The following is a 19036-nucleotide window of genomic DNA, read 5'->3' as shown; positions in this document are numbered from 1 at the left end:
AAACTAGGTGGGTATGTAGACCTTATGTTAACATGAAATTTCACCAAGGGAAAAGTTACAATGGGCATTAGTTTTGCCATGGCAACCGAAAATGTTTTTGACAACACAGTATGTATATTTTCCCATTGAAAATAACATGGGAATCTGAGCACTTCTAAGGATCCCTACCCCCTGTGAAAAATTTCAAAACCAAAAAAAAAAATAGATCAAATTAAATTAATTTTATGATATTTTGATGTATTTTGGTCAATTTGATAAAAATATGTAAAAATTGATCAGAATCGGTAAAAATGGAGGAAAGCGAAATGTGAAGATAAAAAAGTGGTATTTGCCAACTAATCGCCGAATCGACGATAATAAATGAATTTTATCGAAATTAATAATGTGGAATTAAGTTGTTTAAAATTGGATAAAAATTAACAATTTTAATTAGAATTATTATCATTATTTTTTACAGGGGGACCCTTAGAAGTGCTCAGATTCCCATGTTATTTTCAATGGGAAAATATTCATACTGTGTTGTCAAAAACATTTTCGGTTGCCATGGCAAAATGAATGCCCATTGCAACTTTTCCCTTGGTGAAATTTCATATTACTATAAGTTCTACACACCCACTTAGTTTCAACAAAATCGGTGATTATCACCTCGGGTAGTCTCCTCGTTAGTGGCGCCATCTTATCGTACGTGGCTGCTCCTAAAATTGCCCCTTATTATTTTTAATTTTAAAATCGAGAAAAGTTAAGAATTATTTTAGAAGTGGAAAAATAATATTTGCAGTAGGCGGATACAAGTTCTGAAATCCGGCTCCGTTAGACCACCAAGATTGTCTCGCACGTTCTTAATGACGTAAATTAGTTCATGGAAGAAAATGTAACAACCGTAGCAGTAAACGCTGAGAAACTACAATCTAAGCTTTAGACGCGAACGATTTGCATGGGATCGATGCCGGAGCTATTTGTCAGCGCTCGTTGAGAGGCTGCCCTGTACTTGACGGAAATAAAGCTTCAATTTTTTGCCACCAGTTGTCGCGCAAGGGCGATTTCGGTGACAATCCAAATCGACTAGCTGAAGTGTCCATCTCTGGCGTGCGCTTAGACCGAAAGTGTCGCAAGTCGCATTATCGTCAAATTAGAATAAGTCGAGCAACAGATGAGTAACATTAAAGGGGAACGGTCAAACTTTAACCAGTTAGATAGCCCTATAGCCCATTAAAAACTAAAATTTATACCGCATCAAAAAATATTGAGTGGTTAATTTTTAATAAAATAAAGAAATTTCGGAAAATTTAAAAGCGCGCGTCCGCCGCGACACCTGGTGAGAAGTCGGTGAGACAGAAAAACAACGTAAAAGCGCGAGCTGCTGAAGACTCGAAAAATTTGTTTTGCACGCGCGGCGCGTTCCAGTAGTAAGAGACTTAATCCTAAATTGCGCGATTTTAAAAGTTAGGATAGTTCGCAAATCGCTCATACGGGGTTAGGGGCGCTGGCGGCAGCCCTTAAGATGGCGGCGAAAATTCAAACCCAAACACCTGGCGGTTTTTTTCGTTTCAACTTTTTGGGCCAAAAGCTAGTTTTTCGAGACAAAAAAAGGTATGTTTTAGTATATTGAACGTCTTGTTAATCTTTTGATACGGAAATAAGGCCATATTTGGAAAAGCTTGGCCGTTCCCCTTTAAGCTCTGTTCAATTAAACGTGTTATTGATTTGTTATTAATTTTCCGAAAAGATTAATTAAACATCAAAATAATATTAATTATTCGGGGATGGAATTTATCAACCTCTAATTAGTTCTTACGAGTTTTATTGCCCCAAAAATGAATAAAACAAATATTTAATTAAACATGTGGTAATTTGATAATTAAAATAAGAAATTATGATTTATATGGGAAATAGGCGTATGTAATATTGACTAGAATTTCGCCTTCAGAAAATTCTTACATAAGAACACGATAAACCTCCCGTTATAAGTTAAAATGTTTTTCTTAAATGACTTAATTTGATAAGAAATGAAGCTAATTCTAGTTATATCGATTCTTTCAGATTAATTGCGTTAATTTTAACTAGAAATTTTTTACAAATCTTGTAATAACCATTCGTTCCCAATTTCCTCATGAAACATTTTATGCCAGCACGAAAGAATTTTTGTAATTTATACAGGAATTTTTATCAACTTTGATCGCAAAACTTAAGCTTTGAAAACGTGAAAAATACCAAACGTTGTATTTTTTTTTTAACTTTACAAAATGAACGGGTTAATGGACAGATTTTTGGCTTAAACCAATGTTTTTCGTGCTTTCACTCTCTAATATGAAAACAAATCATCAATACTCACATGAATTTCATTGTATTTCTATCATGAATACTTACATGGGTATCATGAATACTTACATGGGTATCATGAATACTTACATGGGTATCATGAATACTTACATGGGTATCATGAATGCTTACATGGGTATCATGAATACCTACATGGGTAACATGGATGCTTACATGGGTATCGGTATCATGAATACGTACATGGGTATCATGAATACTTACATGGGTATCATGAATACGTAGATGTGTATCATGAATACTTACATGGGTATCATGAATACGTAGATGTGTATCATGAATGCTTACATGGGTATCATGAATACGTACATGGGTATCATGAATACTTACATGGGTATCATGAATACGTAGATGGGTATCATGAATACTTACATGGGTATCATGAATACTTACATGGGTATCATGAATACTTACATGGGTATCATGAATACTTAGATGGGTATCATGAATACTTACATGGGTATCATGAATAATTAGATGGGTATCATGAATACTTACATGGGTATCATGAATACTTTCATGGGTATCATGAATACTTTCATGGGTATCATGAATACTTACATGGGTATCATGAATGCTCACATGGGTTTGACTATAAATTTAAGTGTGTTTTAATCAAAAATACTCACATGGGTTTCACAGTGATTCTTTCACAACTATTAAAATAGATTTCCATCTTTCAATCACAAATACTCACTTGTATTTAACATTTTTTCAACCATAAATATTCACATAAATGTCATAGTAGTTCAATCATAAATCCTTAAGTGAATTTCAGAGTATTTTTGTCATAAATACTCACCTGATTTTAACAGTCTTTGAATTAACAATTTAGTAAATCATTTCTTTAGTTATCGGAAAATATTGGAGAATGCCCTATAGAGAAATTGCCCTTAGCAATTTTATCACTATCTAAATAAATTTCCGCGACAAATTTAAAATAGATTAATAGACAAATATTCGCACTAAAAGCTTTGGATACAGTTTTCCAATTAATAAACCACGACGCAACTTTAAACCATCGAAATTATTTTAAGATTGAAGAAAAATTGTTAAGCTACACATTTCAAAATTGAGCTTATATGAGAGCAAATATTTCATAAATGAATAAAATTTCTATCTATTCAGAAGTTCTGGGCCTTGCAATTCTTAGGAATTAGCGAGGGAATCAGTTTGTTAAGAGCAAGCCAAAGTGAAGTGCATACTTTCTATTAAATGCAGAGGGTACTCAAGGCCCTTGCATTAATGATTTCAATGGTTTTCTTATATTATTATTATTATAATTATACAAGAGACGTATCTCAATATACTACTAATGTTATTATTATTATAATTATACAAGAGACGTATCTCAATATACTGCTAATGTTATTATTATTATAATTATACAAGAGACGTATCTCAATATACTGCTAATGTTATTATTATTATAATTATACAAGAGTCGTATCTCAATATACTGCTAATGTTATTATTATTATAATTATACAAGAGACGTATCTCAATATACTGCTAATGTTATTATTATTATAATTATACAAGAGAAGTATCTCAATATACTGCTAATGTTATTATTATTATAATTATACAAGTATCTCAATATACTGCTAATGTTATTATTATTATAATTATACAAGAGACGTATCTCAATATACTACTTATGTTATTATTATTATAATTATACAAGAGACGTATCTCAATATACTACTAATGTTATTATTATTATAATTATACAAGAGACGTATCTCAATATACTGCTAATGTTATTATTATTATAATTATACAAGAGACGTATCTCAATATACTGCTAATGTTATTATTATTATAATTATACAAGAGAAGTATCTCAATATACTGCTAATGTTATTATTATTATAATTATACAAGTATCTCAATATACTGCTAATGTTATTATTATTATAATTATACAAGTATCTCAATATACTGCTAATGTTATTATTATTATAATTATACAAGAGACGTATCTCAATATACTACTAATGTTATTATTATTATAATTATACAAGAGACGTATCTCAATATACTGCTAATGTTATTATTATTATAATTATACAAGAGAAGTATCTCAATATACTGCTAATGTTATTATTATTATAATTATACAAGTATCTCAATATACTGCTAATGTTATTATTATTATAATTATACAAGAGACGTATCTCAATATACTGCTAATGTTATTATTAGATAGATATGTACATTTGAAGGCTACTTCTGCTATAACGAAACACATCTGTGAAACAGCTCAGTTTATACTAATACAATTTTAGAAGATATGTCTTTAGATTACGATCTTAGCTCCTTTGTAAGTCTAATAAGTGTTGATAAGTGTATAGAAGTGATTCTAAACTTTTAAAGCAAGTAGTGACTTCGAAGAAAAGCCCTTGGATGCTTTCCCGTACTACACAAATAGAGACACTGTAGAGTATCGCCCTCTGTCGTAGCAGATGCGCATAATATTCTTATTTTATCACTCGATTTGTCAATTTAAACGGCAAACATTTTTATTTATAATTCCTTAAAAAAATACTTAAACTACTAGAGCCTATTTGAATAAAATAAAGGTGTTTAAATTTTCATATTATAATTTATTGGCTTTCAAGCGAAAAAAAGGTGTTTATTAGAATTTACGAAATAAAATTTGCCGCTAAGCCTCGGTCATAAGGTGGCGAACGTGATAAGACCGAGAAACAGATAGGCCTAGAGGAAATGGACTTCAAATATAACGCAGTTTTTTAGTGCCTGCACGTACGCTCTCGAAATCTCAATCTATGGGGCCTAAAGTACTTGCCAGAACACACTCTCCCCAACGACATCTATGGAGCCATCAAGGTACCACTTGCTTTGAGTTTAGTACATTTTGAACTTTCAAATCTAATATTAAAGAAAGCTACTAAATGTTTTATTTTAAAACTTGGAATGGGGCTGTTATTTGTAAAATTTATTGCACAAGATAAAGATTTACAACGTTATATGATCTAACAATTGAGCACAATAAAAAAATAAAATTATATTTTCATGAATTTTTTACCGACAAAAAAAGTATGAAAAAGCAACTAATTTATTATTTAAAATACCTTTATCTTTCGTTCGAATTTCAATTGTCAAAATTGCAATTACTTTTGTAATATATTTATCGTCTATGTATTGCCTTTGTTAGATTAATTCCTGTAATATATTTGAGTAGAAATTTAAGGAATTTAATAGTTCACCCTTACAGCGATTTCTCAAATTTTATATTTTTGAAACCTTTGAGGGCTACCTTTAAAAGATTACCTCATTCGTTAACAGATCAATTCTCAATATACTATACTACAATCATTGGAATCGAACAGGTTTATGACGCTGAATTCAACACCAATTTTATTCGATCATTTGAAAAATCGAAACACGGTTGATAATATAAAATAAGGAATTTTACTAACCGAATAATTATTATAATAATAATCCAAGACAGAACCTTAGGCCGATGTCAGCTAAATACCTTTTATGCCATTAATTCAAGTGAGCGGCTTAGACCGCGTAGGAGAGTGCCGTAGTAAGCCTTTCACGCTAAAGCTCCCTACACTCCCTATTCCCGCTAACCTCAACACGTTTCCGCGATCCCGCTGCTAAATACAACAATTCTCTTATCATCAGGCATTTCAATCACATGGGCAGTTTGTTACAAAATAATTTTTCACAAGTCAAAAATGCCCTAGGAATCACCTTAACAATTGGAATCTACTCCACAATACTTCAAGCCTGAGAATACATTGAAGCCCCCTTTACTATCGCTGATTCAGTTTACGGAACGACATTTTTTGTCTCAACAGGTTTCCATGGTCTACTCCTTGTATCACTATTACGCCATACCAACCTGCACTTTTCAAGCAAACTCTACGCGGAAGGAGTGGCTCCAAAGTCGCTAAACGTCAGTTACGACATTGGAGCCCCAAAAGGCGGGGCAATCGTGACTAGGACGTTCTGGGGAGAAGCCGGCTCGCGGGGGGAGCGCCGTGGAAAATTGGGATGAAGGGAGCGCCGCGCGCAAACGCGGATTCCCCCACATCATCTAGGCTTCCTCGTAGTTCCGGCGAATCCCGCAGCGGGGCAGTAGCGTCGGTCCGCGATGAGGAAGCTCCCCTAGTCCAGCCATCGCTGCCGACCGGGATATTAAAAGCCAACAAAATCGCGATCAGAATTAAAATTAATCGACTCAAACCGACTCGTCATTAGGCTAACAACGTCGGTGAGCCGTAGTAATGCTGGGAAGTGCCCCGCGCGAGCCTTGAAAAGAGAGATCGGCGTCGAACAATTTCGCATCCTTCGAACGAACGCTTGTGGCGGGTTTTAAAAATGGTTACGTCATAGCCGTAGCCGCTGATGAAGCTATCTATCAATATATCCGAGATATATTCCAACATGCAACGATTGACCAACGCCACTGGCTCCGTTGAGCGGAAGATGACGGGTGAGTTGAATTTCAAAAACAAACGGACCGCCCTTAACCGGCAATTGCGGGCGACGCGTCTTCGTACACGACTACGGCCCGAGTCCTGTTGCACATAGTCAGTCACCGTTCCATCCAGAAGCGTACTTCCGTTCTCCTTATGGCCAATATGAGCCTACACCGAGTATTGATTAAGGAATTATGCACGATATATACAGGGTTGTTTCTGCCGCTTGTAAAGGGTGTCTCCACTCGCTTGATCGGACGGATTTTTCGTCAAGTATTGACTTTTTCAGGGTGTGATCGTAAATACGTAGGAAATTTATTTTTCTCATTTCATCAATTTTACATAAAAATTAATCGAAAAGAAATAATTTCGTTGGTTGGTGTTAGACCAAAAGTGTGAAACAAATTGTAGAAAAAATATTAAAAGAGTTTGATCCTCCGAAAAAGGTTATTTTTCCAACGAAATCTCACGATGTTCGTCTAATAACGTTCAACGCGCAGCCTTGGTGGAATTTTGCGGTTAAAGATGATTTATTCGCGAGTTTAGGTTAAAAATCAACCCATTCCACGTGTTTAAACGGTTATTTTTGTTCGGTTTTCCAGTAGACTTCTCAAATTTGTATTTTGCACTTTTGGTCTAACACCTATGCTGGTGTAAAAATAATACAAAATTCAGTGTGGTTTAATTTCAAATTTCGAATTCTTAATGATTACGCTTTCATTGATTTAATAGACTAGTAATTTGGGATATACTTGTACTTTTTATGTTGTGAGAAACCCACTGCTTTTTCTCCTTTGCATTTATAAACGGTCTTTTTATTGAAATACCAAAATATTATCGGAGAGTTTTCCATGCTACAAATGAAAGATCTTTAAGACTAATCTTTACAGAAATATTTATAAAATCAGGCGCGTTTTGGATTAAGGGGGTACATCTTAGATGCCACTGACTAAAATTACTGAAATGGAATGGCCCAATTGAAAAGTGTTCGACACCTTCTGAAATCACGATTTTGGGATATTTATCTTGCTATGTAGTAAATGAATTGGTTTTGAAATGCGTCTAGTTTTTTCTCGTGAAAATAATTTTGTAAATAGAAAATAGTACAGATTACTGTATCATCTAGTCTTTAAAATTAAATTGTTAATTTTTAATTCAATAGTTATTTAGTTACAAAGTGTGAAAGTTGCAATGTAGTTTTGAGCATTGCAGTTAACTATAAAAACGTTTCTATTTAAAAAGGTAGAGCATTATATGATCTCTAATTGGGAAAATTATTTTTGAGTGTAAATAATAAAGGAACTATGTTATAAAACAAATTTTCAAAGTAAGCATCTGCAGCTACCGTTGAAAATTCTACATAGCTTGTTGAGGATAAAATATCGAAACATTTTCGTCAAATAGAATATATTAATATATAGGGCTTCGTTAATATTAGAACATTATTAACTTGAACGGAATAGAATATAAAATTCTATAATATTTTAATTCTTAATCGTAAATTATAAGGTTTTTCTTCAAATGGTCAAGATCGACTAACAAAATAAATCTACTTGATACTCCTGAAGTATTAACAAAAATACTAAAAGGAAATTATTGTTCCGTAATTAACGATTGGGAAAGACTATGTACAAAACAAATAAGATATTTTCAACAGGAAAATAATTTATTTGACGTAGTAGGAATTAAAAAATATTACTTCAGTGACAGCGTAAGTAAAATAACCTAATAAAGAACAGTATAACAATTAGAGAACATTACCACCGAACTCATAATATGTCGAAGACGAAATATAATACTACCAATTTCGAAAAAATGGTTCGGCTGGAAACTGGAAAATTAGCATTCAAACAATATGAAGTGTCATACTTAAGGTTATTATTTTATTTAAGGTGTCAGAGAAATGAGAAAACAGACCATTTACTTCTTTTGAGTTTATTAATTTCTGGTGTTACGTATTATTGCTTAAGTTAATGTCATACGAAACCGGATTCTGAATTGAATTTATATATTTACTAGGACCAAAAGGAAATGCTAAAAATGTAATTTCCTATTTCAATCGTTTTTACAAAATTTAAAAAGGAACTTCATTTTAAAAACTGCCGTAGATGGCGTCACAACAAATATGGAAGTGACGTATTCACAGACATTTATGATATATAAAAAAGCCAGCGCCACCTAGCGACCGTCTACTAAGCCGCGGGGTAATCGTCAGACAAACTGCAGGATATTATAGTTAAGTTTCCGCAATACTACATTAACTGATGTAACAGTTCAAAATTCACCGCAATAGCGTCCGCAACTGGAAACATAGTTTCGTGGTAGTTAATAACTTACGGAATTCAGAGATGAAGATATTGAATATTAAGTTCAGACGTAACAAGTAGCGGGTGACTAAAACCAAAGCGGTTTGAAAACTTAAATGAGTCGTTCAGAAGAGAATTGTAAAACTTTCTGCGCGTGCAGAGATCAGAGCAAATAGAGCATTTTATTTATTAATTTAGCAGGGAGCTAGAGAAGCTTCGAAATGAGTTCATATTTAGGACCTCCAAACTAGAGGTAGTTTAAACTTAAGAATACATTCATATAAGTTAGAATTAATGAGTAAAGGCTCAGCGGATCAAGTTCCTAGCGACGGGTTTTCGGCAGAAGAAATCTAGAGTAATATGCCCGCTACGATAAACACGTCCTCACGTTTCTTATCAAAATAAGTGATGCCTAAGATTGAATTTGACTAAAATAGGTGATTTCGTAATTTACTAACATTAAGTAATTTAGTCATTTACTACAATAAATAATTTAATAATTTCCTACAATAAGTAATGTAACAAATTCCTACAATATAAATAAAACAAATTCCTACAATATAAATAAAACAAATTCCTACAATATAAATAAAACAATTTCCTACATTAAGTAATTTAACAAATTCCTTCAATAGAAATGTAACAATTTAATACAATAAGTATAATTTAACGATTTCTTACAATAAGTAAATTAATAATTTTATTAAAATAAGTAATTCCATAATTTATTACAATACGTTATTTAACAATTTCCTACAATAAGTAATTTCATAATATCTTTCAATAACTAATTTAATAATATCTTTCAATAACTAATTTAATAATATCTTTCAATAACTGATTTAATAATTTACTACAATAAGTAATTTCATAATATCTTTCAATAACTAATTTAATAATATCTTTCAATAACTAATTTAATAATTTACTACAATAAGTAATTTAGTAATTTATTATAATCAGTAATTTAATAAATTACTACAATAAGTTATTTAATAAATTTCTACATTAAGTTACTTAATAACTTACTACAATTTTAATGATTTATTATAATATGAAATTTAATAATTTATAATAGTAATTAATTTAATAATTTCCTTCAATAACTAATTTCATAATTTACTATATTAAGTGATTTAATGATTTATTATACTAAGAAATTTAATAATTTATTATAGTATTAAATTTAATAATTTACTTCAATAAGTAATTTAAGGCTTACGGTGAAGTGGTTCCAAGTTCAATATGCTGAATGATTATTTGATGATAATAAGTTTTATTATCATCAAATAATAAGTAATTTGAAAAACAATATTGTAATTTGCGAGTGGTTGGACACTGGCCATTATTTTGTACGGGATTTCGGGATTTCGTAGAGATTTTGGCGATTTTATCATTACTTTTTGAAGTGAATTTGGGATTTCAATGTTAATTTACCATAGAGAGAGTTAAAAGATTTTGCGATTTTAGACAAGGTGTACGGGATTTTGATAAATGTCCGACCCCTCGGTAATTTGAAAACAATAAATTACCAAATTAGTCAATTACGAATTTATTTATTTTTGAAATTTCTATATTAAAAAAATGAAGGTGACAACTGAAAACACATCGCAATTGAATCGCTTCTGAATAATACTTTATTAGATACAGTATCTATAACAGCGCCTTGCATTTTAGATCTGGCCGGGCTCGCCCAGGGCTTCGTAGCTTCATCCAGATGCGGCGGTTAATATCTGAACATTGCTTAAGCTATTCTGCCTTTAAATATCTTTCAAAGTTAAAGCTGAGGATTTGAAGCGCACCTGAAATTCTCGAATTTTGTATTTATGAGTAAACATTTACTAGAATATATTGAGAAAAGCAGGTTTTACTTTTTCGGGGTTGCAAAGCTACGATTACTAATATTTAAATGGACGCTACCTACAATTTTCTTTATATAAATAATATCAAAGAGCCTACGCAAAAACCAACAATAAAATCTACGGTGAGTTACACAAATATTTTGAAAAATCATAAATTAAAAATATAAAAATTATTAAAAATTAATTTGGCTTATAAACCAGCCTACCTTAGAAACATAGCTATCCTCAAATTATGTCGGTTGTAGCATTTTTCAAAGAAATCAGTGTGTTTTAATGGTGAGTGTTATCGAGATGGTCTGTTGAAATATAAATAGTGGGATAAAAATAAGATTTAAAAAAAAAAATATTAATCCGAATTTCTTCAAAATAATGGGGGGAAATCCGAATTTCTTCAAAATAATGGGGGGAAATCCGAATTTCTTCAAAATAATGGTAGAAAAATCCGAATTTCTTCAAAATAATGGGGGAAATCCGAATTTCTTCAAAATAATGGGGGGAAATCCGAATTTCTTCAAAATAATGGGAGAAAAATCCGAATTTCTTCAAAATAATGGGGGAAATCCGAATTTCTTCAAAATAATGGGGGGAAATCCGAATTTCTTCAAAATAATGGGAGAAAAATCCGAATTTCTTCAAAATAATGGGGGAAATCCGAATTTCTTCAAAATAATGGGGGGAAATCCGAATTTCTTCAAAATAATGGGAGAAAAATCCGAATTTCTTCAAAATAATGGGGGGAAATCCGAATTTCTTCAAAATAATGGGAGAAAAATCCGAATTTCTTCAAAATAATGGGGGGAAATCCGAATTTCTTCAAAATAATGGGAGAAAAATCCGAATTTCTTCAAAATAATGGGGGGAAATCCGAATTTCTTCAAAATAATGGGGGGAAATCCGAATTTCTTCAAAATAATGTGGGGAAATCCGAATTTCTTCAAAATAATGGGAGAAAAATCCGAATTTCTTCAAAATAATGGGGGGAAATCCGAATTTCTTCAAAATAATGGGAGAAAAATCCGAACTTCTTCAAAATAATGGGGGAAATCCGAATTTCTTCAAAATAATGGGAGAAAAATCCGAATTTCTTCAAAATAATGGGAGAAAAATCCGAATTTCTTCAAAATAATGGGGGGAAATCCGAATTTCTTCAAAATAATGGGGGGAAATCCGAATTTCTTCAAAATAATGGGAGAAAAATCCGAATTTCTTCAAAATAATGGGAGAAAAATCCGAATTTCTTCAAAATAATGGGGGAAATCCGAATTTCTTCAAAATAATGGGGGGAAATCCGAATTTCTTCAAAATAATGGGGGAAATCCGAATTTCTTCAAAATAATGGGGGGAAATCCGAATTTCTTCAAAATAATGGGAGAAAAATCCGAATTTCTTCAAAATAATGGGGGAAATCCGAATTTCTTCAAAATAATGGGAGAAAAATCCGAATTTCTTCAAAATAATGGGGGGAAATCCGAATTTCTTCAAAATAATGGGGGGAAATCCGAATTTCTTCAAAATAATGGGGGGAAATCCGAATTTCTTCAAAATAATGGGGGGAAATCCGAATTTCTTCAAAATAATGGGGGGAAATCCGAATTTCTTCAATATAATGGGGGGAAATCCGAATTTCTTCAAAATAATGGGGGGAAATCCGAATTTCTTCAAAATAATGGGGGGAAATCCGAATTTCTTCAAAATAATGGGAGAAAAATCCGAATTTCTTCAAAATAATGGGGGGAAATCCGAATTTCTTCAAAATAATGGGAGAAAAATCCAAATTTCTTCAAAATAATGGGGGGAATCCGAATTTCTTCAAAATAATGGGAGAAAAATCCAAATTTCTTCAAAATAATGGGGGGAAATCCGAATTTCTTCAAAATAATGGGGGGAAATCCGAATTTCTTCAAAATAATGGGAGAAAAATCCGAATTTCTTCAAAATAATGGGGGGAAATCCGAATTTCTTCAAAATAATGGGAGAAAAACTAAGAATACTCTTCAAAATAAAACCATTTCCAATAGTACTTAGATAAGTTTAAGATAACTATATTTTACTTCAATCTATTAAAGTACTATTTACTTTTGTATTTATTAAGTCTTAAGTCTGATTTCTAAGCTAGCTATTTTTTTCACGATTTGTCCATTGAGTTCGAATGTTGAAAACCAGCTTAAAAACATCTTCCTGCAGAAACAAAAAATTAAGATACAAAATCACCAACCACAACCACGAGTTTTTCCTATTTAGGCCAGTGTTTTCCTGCCTCAACATTTTTACTAATGTGTTCATTGATCTGCCGCTTTAACATTGTATCTGGGTGGAAATCTCGTGATGTTTTATTTGGAATTTGCATAATACTCACATCCCCAATTTTCATTTTCTAGAGAGGTCAATATAGTAGGGTGACGGAGTGTCATTAGGGGTGGAGCGTCGCAGCAAGAGGTGCCGGGTTCGATCCCAGCTTATGGCACTGGGTTATCTCCCCACTGGTTAAAGGGGTTTCCAGCGGGCACTTCGGTTTCCCCTTCCCATAAATACTTTTAGAATTTAACGGTAATAGTGAGTGTAGGGAGCTGTTGGCTCGCGTGGCATGAAGGGCTTGCCACCACCCTCCAACGCATTGTAACCCGGCCACCTGAATTAATGACTTTAAAAGTCGCTTGATGACTTGGGCCTAAGGTGGTGCCTTGGGTATTAGCCTAGCTGATTATTATTAGCATTTGATAGGTTAAGCCACCACTTAAAAACGTGAACTGGGGAACTTGTAGCTGAATGTATTAGTTTCTTTATTCTGTGCAGCATACATAGCAACAGGAAAATATTTGGTTTTGAAAAATCAGGATATAACCAATGAAATCTATTTTTATCAAACGAAAAACTAGCCAGTTGAATTCTCAAGAAAAATACGTATTTTTGTCATCCCCTTCCCTCAATTCCCCCGTTACCTAGGAGATATAAAAGCAATTTTGACCATATCTGTCATGAATACCAGGTGGCGCCTGTGGAGTAGGCCCGGGCCCCGTTAAAACATAAAACCAATCCCCAAGAGAGCCATTATTACTGGAGAGACCCGGTGCCTAGCTTGACCAAACTAGGGCCCCTCCGAGGTTGCACGGGTCCGGACCATTTGCCTGAGTCCCTACGACATAGGTAAGATTAATTATGAACTAGAATGTTTATGGCCCCAAAGTCACGCTCGATAAACCGTAAATATTTTAAAAAATAATGTAAAAATTTATTCTGTAGAATTTTTGTAACACATTTTTATCTGCATTTAAAATCTCCGTATTAATAAAGAATACAACAACCACGCATACAGGGGGGTTAGGTTCATAAGTCTGTCAGTAAGTACGTGTGTTAGTCGAATAAGGATGTACGGATTGGCGTAGAACTGACGTTGTAATCGAAAAGATTACCAGAGGTGATTATTTGTGATTTTATTCAAAGCCGGGCATAATTTAGAGCTATATGAGATATGAAATTTCCCAAAAGGAGACGTTGCACTACCCATTCGATTTGCCATGGCAACCGAAAATGTTTTTGACCACTTAAAACAAAAAATCTCCATTTAAAAAAGCATGGGATTTTCTCGGTTTCGCGGTTTCACCTACGAAAATTCAAAAAAAAATTAAAATCACGATATGGGTAATTTGGACCACATTTAGGTAAATTTCATCAAGTTTAGGTAAATTTGAACATTTATGAGGTAAAATTGTAAAATTTTTTGGGTAAAATAAGGAAAAAATCTTATTTTTGTTTTAAGCGGTCAAAAACATTTTCAGTTGCCATGGCAAATCGTATGGGTAGTGCAACGTCTCCTATTGGGAAATTTCATACCTCATATAGGTCTACATTACACCAGACTTTGAATAAATCGGCAATAAACACCTTCTAGTACTCTCCTTGTAAGTAAGGGGGAGGCAAACGAGCTATTGGTTAATTTGTTCTGAGTGTAATAAATTCCCTACAATCTTATAATTGCTCGCGCAATGCCATCCCCTGTACGTCTTCAAGCATTTATAAATTTTAAGCAATATAGCAAGCGTTAAAATATCGCCCGCGGATATTTACATATAAATATGATTATTGCAACCGCCAGGCAGGAATGTAGCGCTTGATACAAAGACGAATTAAAACCGCGCGAATTCGCAGGGAAAGATTGTTCTCAGGAAAATGAAAGTTTGGGAAAGGGGCTTTTGGCGTGGACTCGTACGGCGTTAGGCCCCGGGCGAGACGACTAGGCGATCCAGGGGGCGTTGCGGGCGGCCAGCAGTTTGTTATTGATTTTAGCTGCTGGCGGAGAGGCCGAGGCCACGGCTGGCGGATACGAAATATGGACAGGGTGCTTCCCGCGGATAAGCTTCCCTGAATAATATCCAAAACACATTTATCCAATCGATAACGTCTTAAAGGAAATATCGGACGAAGTGCTTTCTTTAGGGATTACAGATACCACTCGCGACTGATCAGATTATTCAGGTCGTAATTTTCAAATACCTGAAGGTAATCTGTTAGTCAGATCAGGTTTATCGTTTATTTTCCCCTTACAAAGTAATCTGATTTCAAACTGAATCTGATACATTATTCCAAGTAATAGATCTGAATATATCTGGGAAAGCTCATCTCATCAGATTCAGTTTGCCGAGCAGCGATCTGATCTGACTTGTACGTTTAATATTTATAATGTTGCGGAATCAAATTAAAATTTGAAATCAAATAATATTGAAACCCTTTGGACAGGGCGACCGAAATGTTATATTCCCTTTAAGCGTGTTACAATCGCTTTGTTTATAGCCAGTATTGTTGGTTCAAAAATGGTGAAGTACGCAAACTAACCTGCTAATTTTAAATTACATAATTTGGAATACAATTAAATTAATTTTATAATGTCATAAATTGAGATTTATTTAAGAATTTACGAAAATAATTTGAGTGTTATTAAATTGAGATAATCGGATTGAGGGTCAATGTGGTGAGCAAACAATATATTTTGCTCACCACATTGACACTAAAAAAAAATTCATGCTTAACATGATTGCCACAATTTGTTAAGACTGAAATTCCGTGAATTTTCTTAATTTTTCGTGATAAATTTCAAATATTTTCCCTGATCTTTTAAGATAAACACTACGGCAAATTTTTTATTTATATTTAATTCTTAACCTTTTTCTAAAGCAGCTCTTAGAGTTTTTAGGTTTTTTTTTTTCAAATTTCATCACCTTTCACTGTTAGGTTTCTTATGTTTTGGTAAAAAACCTAGATAAATTGAATTTGAAGTGCTAAAAACGTGGATCGGGAATTACACTTAAATTATGGTCTGATGAATTTTTCATTCAAAGAACTGATTAAAATTATTGCTTTCATAGTTTTTGGTAATTTCAATGATGACATTTTTAAGATGACTAGCGCCAGTTAGCCTAGCTTCTATTAAACCTATTGGCAGAAAGGTGAAATCAGGTGAGGGGTCGAAAATTTATCAAAATTCGAGACACTACAGAAAACAATTTAAGAACTCTCGAAATAAATTTTAAAAATGAGCGAAAATAAGCTACAAAATATTGGAATCAGTATACGATCAGAAAATTTACAAGAAAACCATACTTTAAAATATCAAAACAAACCACTTTGAGATTGAAAAATCCTGTCCGAAAAATTTGTATTAAAAACGCGTTTGGTGGAAAATTTAAATTTTTTCGCTTTTTCCAACTTTTCTACAACTGCAGACTCGTGACTACGACGCGGAAATTTTGCGTCCTCGAAAAGCTGCTCCGAGCACCCTGTACACAAAGGCGGGACAAGGCTTAGCAAAAAAGGCGGGTGCCACTTTCCATCAGTTTAGAAGGCGTCAGGGACAGACGAGGACGATGGAATCTTTATGTTTATTAGAATGGCTGTTTATCGTCAACTCAATTATTGAGGCAAGGCCCAACTTGCCATTATGGCGAGACTTAACCCGTTGCCCTTTCACGAAGCGATGGCCGTTGCAATGACGCTAATGTATTCATACACGCTTTTGACATGGTACTCGAAAATTACGTTACTACGCCTTCAGTGGAAATGGTTCGTTTTGCAAAATACTGAACGCCGATTGTAGAATGTACGCTCTTTTTAGATATAGCTGCTTTTCAACTTTAAACGAAAATACAATTTATCACACTCGAACATTTCAAAAATTATCAGACTCGAATATTTCCAAATTATCAGACTCGAATATTTCCAAATAATCAGACTCGAATATTTCCAAATAATCACACTCAAATATTTCCAAATAATCAGACTCTAATATTTACAAATATTCAGACTCGAATATTTCCAAATAATCAGACTCGAATATTTCCAAATAATTAGACTCGAAAATTTCCATATAATCAGACTCATATACATTTCAAAGTAATCAGACTCATATACATTTCAAAGTAATCAGACTCATATACATTTCAAAGTTATCAGACTCATATACATTTCAATATAATCAGACTCTTACATTTAAAAATAATCAGACTCTTACATTTAAAAATAATCAGACTCATATACATTTAAAATAATCAGACTCATATACATTTAAAAAATCAGACTCATACATTTCAAAATAATCGGACTCATATACATTTCAAAATAATCGGACTCATATACATTTCAAAATAATCGGACTCATATACATTTCAAAATAATCGGACTCATATACATTTCAAAAGTAACGGGACTCATATATTTCAAAAGTAATCAGACGTGAACATTTCTAAAATATTTGTAAAAATATTAGACTCGAAATTTACATTGGGTGGTTCTCAACTTCTAAAGAAATAATTTTATAGGATATTGTGATCGTAATTCAAAATTATCAGACTAGAATATTTCGAATATTATCAGATTCAAATATTTCGAATATTATCAGATTCAAATATTTCGAATATTATCAGATTCAAATATTTCGAATATTATCAGATTCGAATACTTATAATATTATCTGATCGGAATATTTCCAAAATTATCAGACTAGAATATTTCTAATATTATCAGATTCAAATATTTCGAATATTATCAGATTCGAATACTTATAATATTATCAGATTCGAATACTTATAATATTATCTGATTGGAATATTTCCCAAATTATCAGACTAGAATATTTCGAATATTATCAGATTCAAATATTTCGAATATTATCAGATTCAAATATTTCGAGTATTATCAGATTCAAATATTTCGAATATTATCAGATTCAAATATTTCGAATATTATCAGATTCAAATATTTCGAATATTATCAGATTCAAATATTTCGAATATTATCAGATTCAAATATTTCGAATATTATCAGATTCAAATATTTCGAATATTATCAGATTCGAATACTTATAATATTATCTGATCGGAATATTTCCAAAATTATCAGACTAGAAATTTTGTTAAATTATAAAACGCGAAATTTAGATTTCGCGTTTTATAATTTAACAGACTAGAAAATTTACTATATTACTATTAAATTTTATGAAATTGCCAGAGTTGGATATTTGTAAAATTGCCAGACTCGAAAAATTATCAAGCATCATTAGATTCGAAATATTAAGGGATTGAAATTTTTTAAAATGATCAAATTCAAATAATTATCAGATCATAACATTGAGTGCTTAACCTGTTTAATTTTTGCTGAATTGGCGAAGTGCACTAACAACGTATCAGCCACACACAGCAACATAACGAATACTTTTCGATTGTTTTTAGAAATAAATAATTTAATTTGGTTAACAGGTAATTTGGGAAGTAGAAACTGAACAATACACGTTTTTTTCTGTTGGCTCAATCAACTGTTTTGCGCTACCGAATATTGTATAACTATGTCAACCAGTGGCGTAGACAAGAGGAGGGTTTACGTGTCCAAACCCCAGCTTCGGGGTACTAAAATTTAACCCCTTCTCGACCTCTCTCAGGTATTTTAAATAGTTTGAACCCCTCCTTTGAAGGATTTCTGGCTCCGCCACTGATATCGACATGTGGTCAGAAATTTATATACCGGTGCTCCAAGCGTATCAACAGCCTACAACACCGGTAGTCTCATCAGAACGTCCACAAGCCCG

At 32.7% G+C, this 19036-nt stretch overlaps 1 protein-coding gene across 5 annotated transcripts in view; it reads left to right on the top strand.

Moving 5' to 3' along the window:
• The window catches only part of LOC149921303 (uncharacterized), a 188409-nt gene that overhangs the window by 118775 nt on the left and 50598 nt on the right, over nt 1–19036 (top strand). For 2 of the 5 annotated variants that reach the window (XM_090163811.1, XM_090163810.1), the window contains exon 1: nt 6463–6811. The exons of the other annotated variants lie outside the window; for them this stretch is intronic. In XM_090163811.1, the coding sequence (XP_090019937.1) occupies nt 6724–6811 (88 nt within the window). In that variant the 5' untranslated portion in view covers nt 6463–6723. Of the gene's footprint in view, nt 1–6462; nt 6812–19036 lie in introns of those variants that run through there. 5 annotated transcript variants of the gene reach the window in all.

This window comes from Leiobunum rupestre, chromosome 11, assembly GCF_980474605.1.
Source record: "Leiobunum rupestre chromosome 11, qqLeiRupe1.1.hap1, whole genome shotgun sequence".
Taxonomy (NCBI): Eukaryota; Metazoa; Arthropoda; class Arachnida; order Opiliones; family Sclerosomatidae; genus Leiobunum; species Leiobunum rupestre.
Note: the sequence above shows the minus strand (reverse complement) of the source record. Positions and strands in the feature narration are given on the sequence as shown.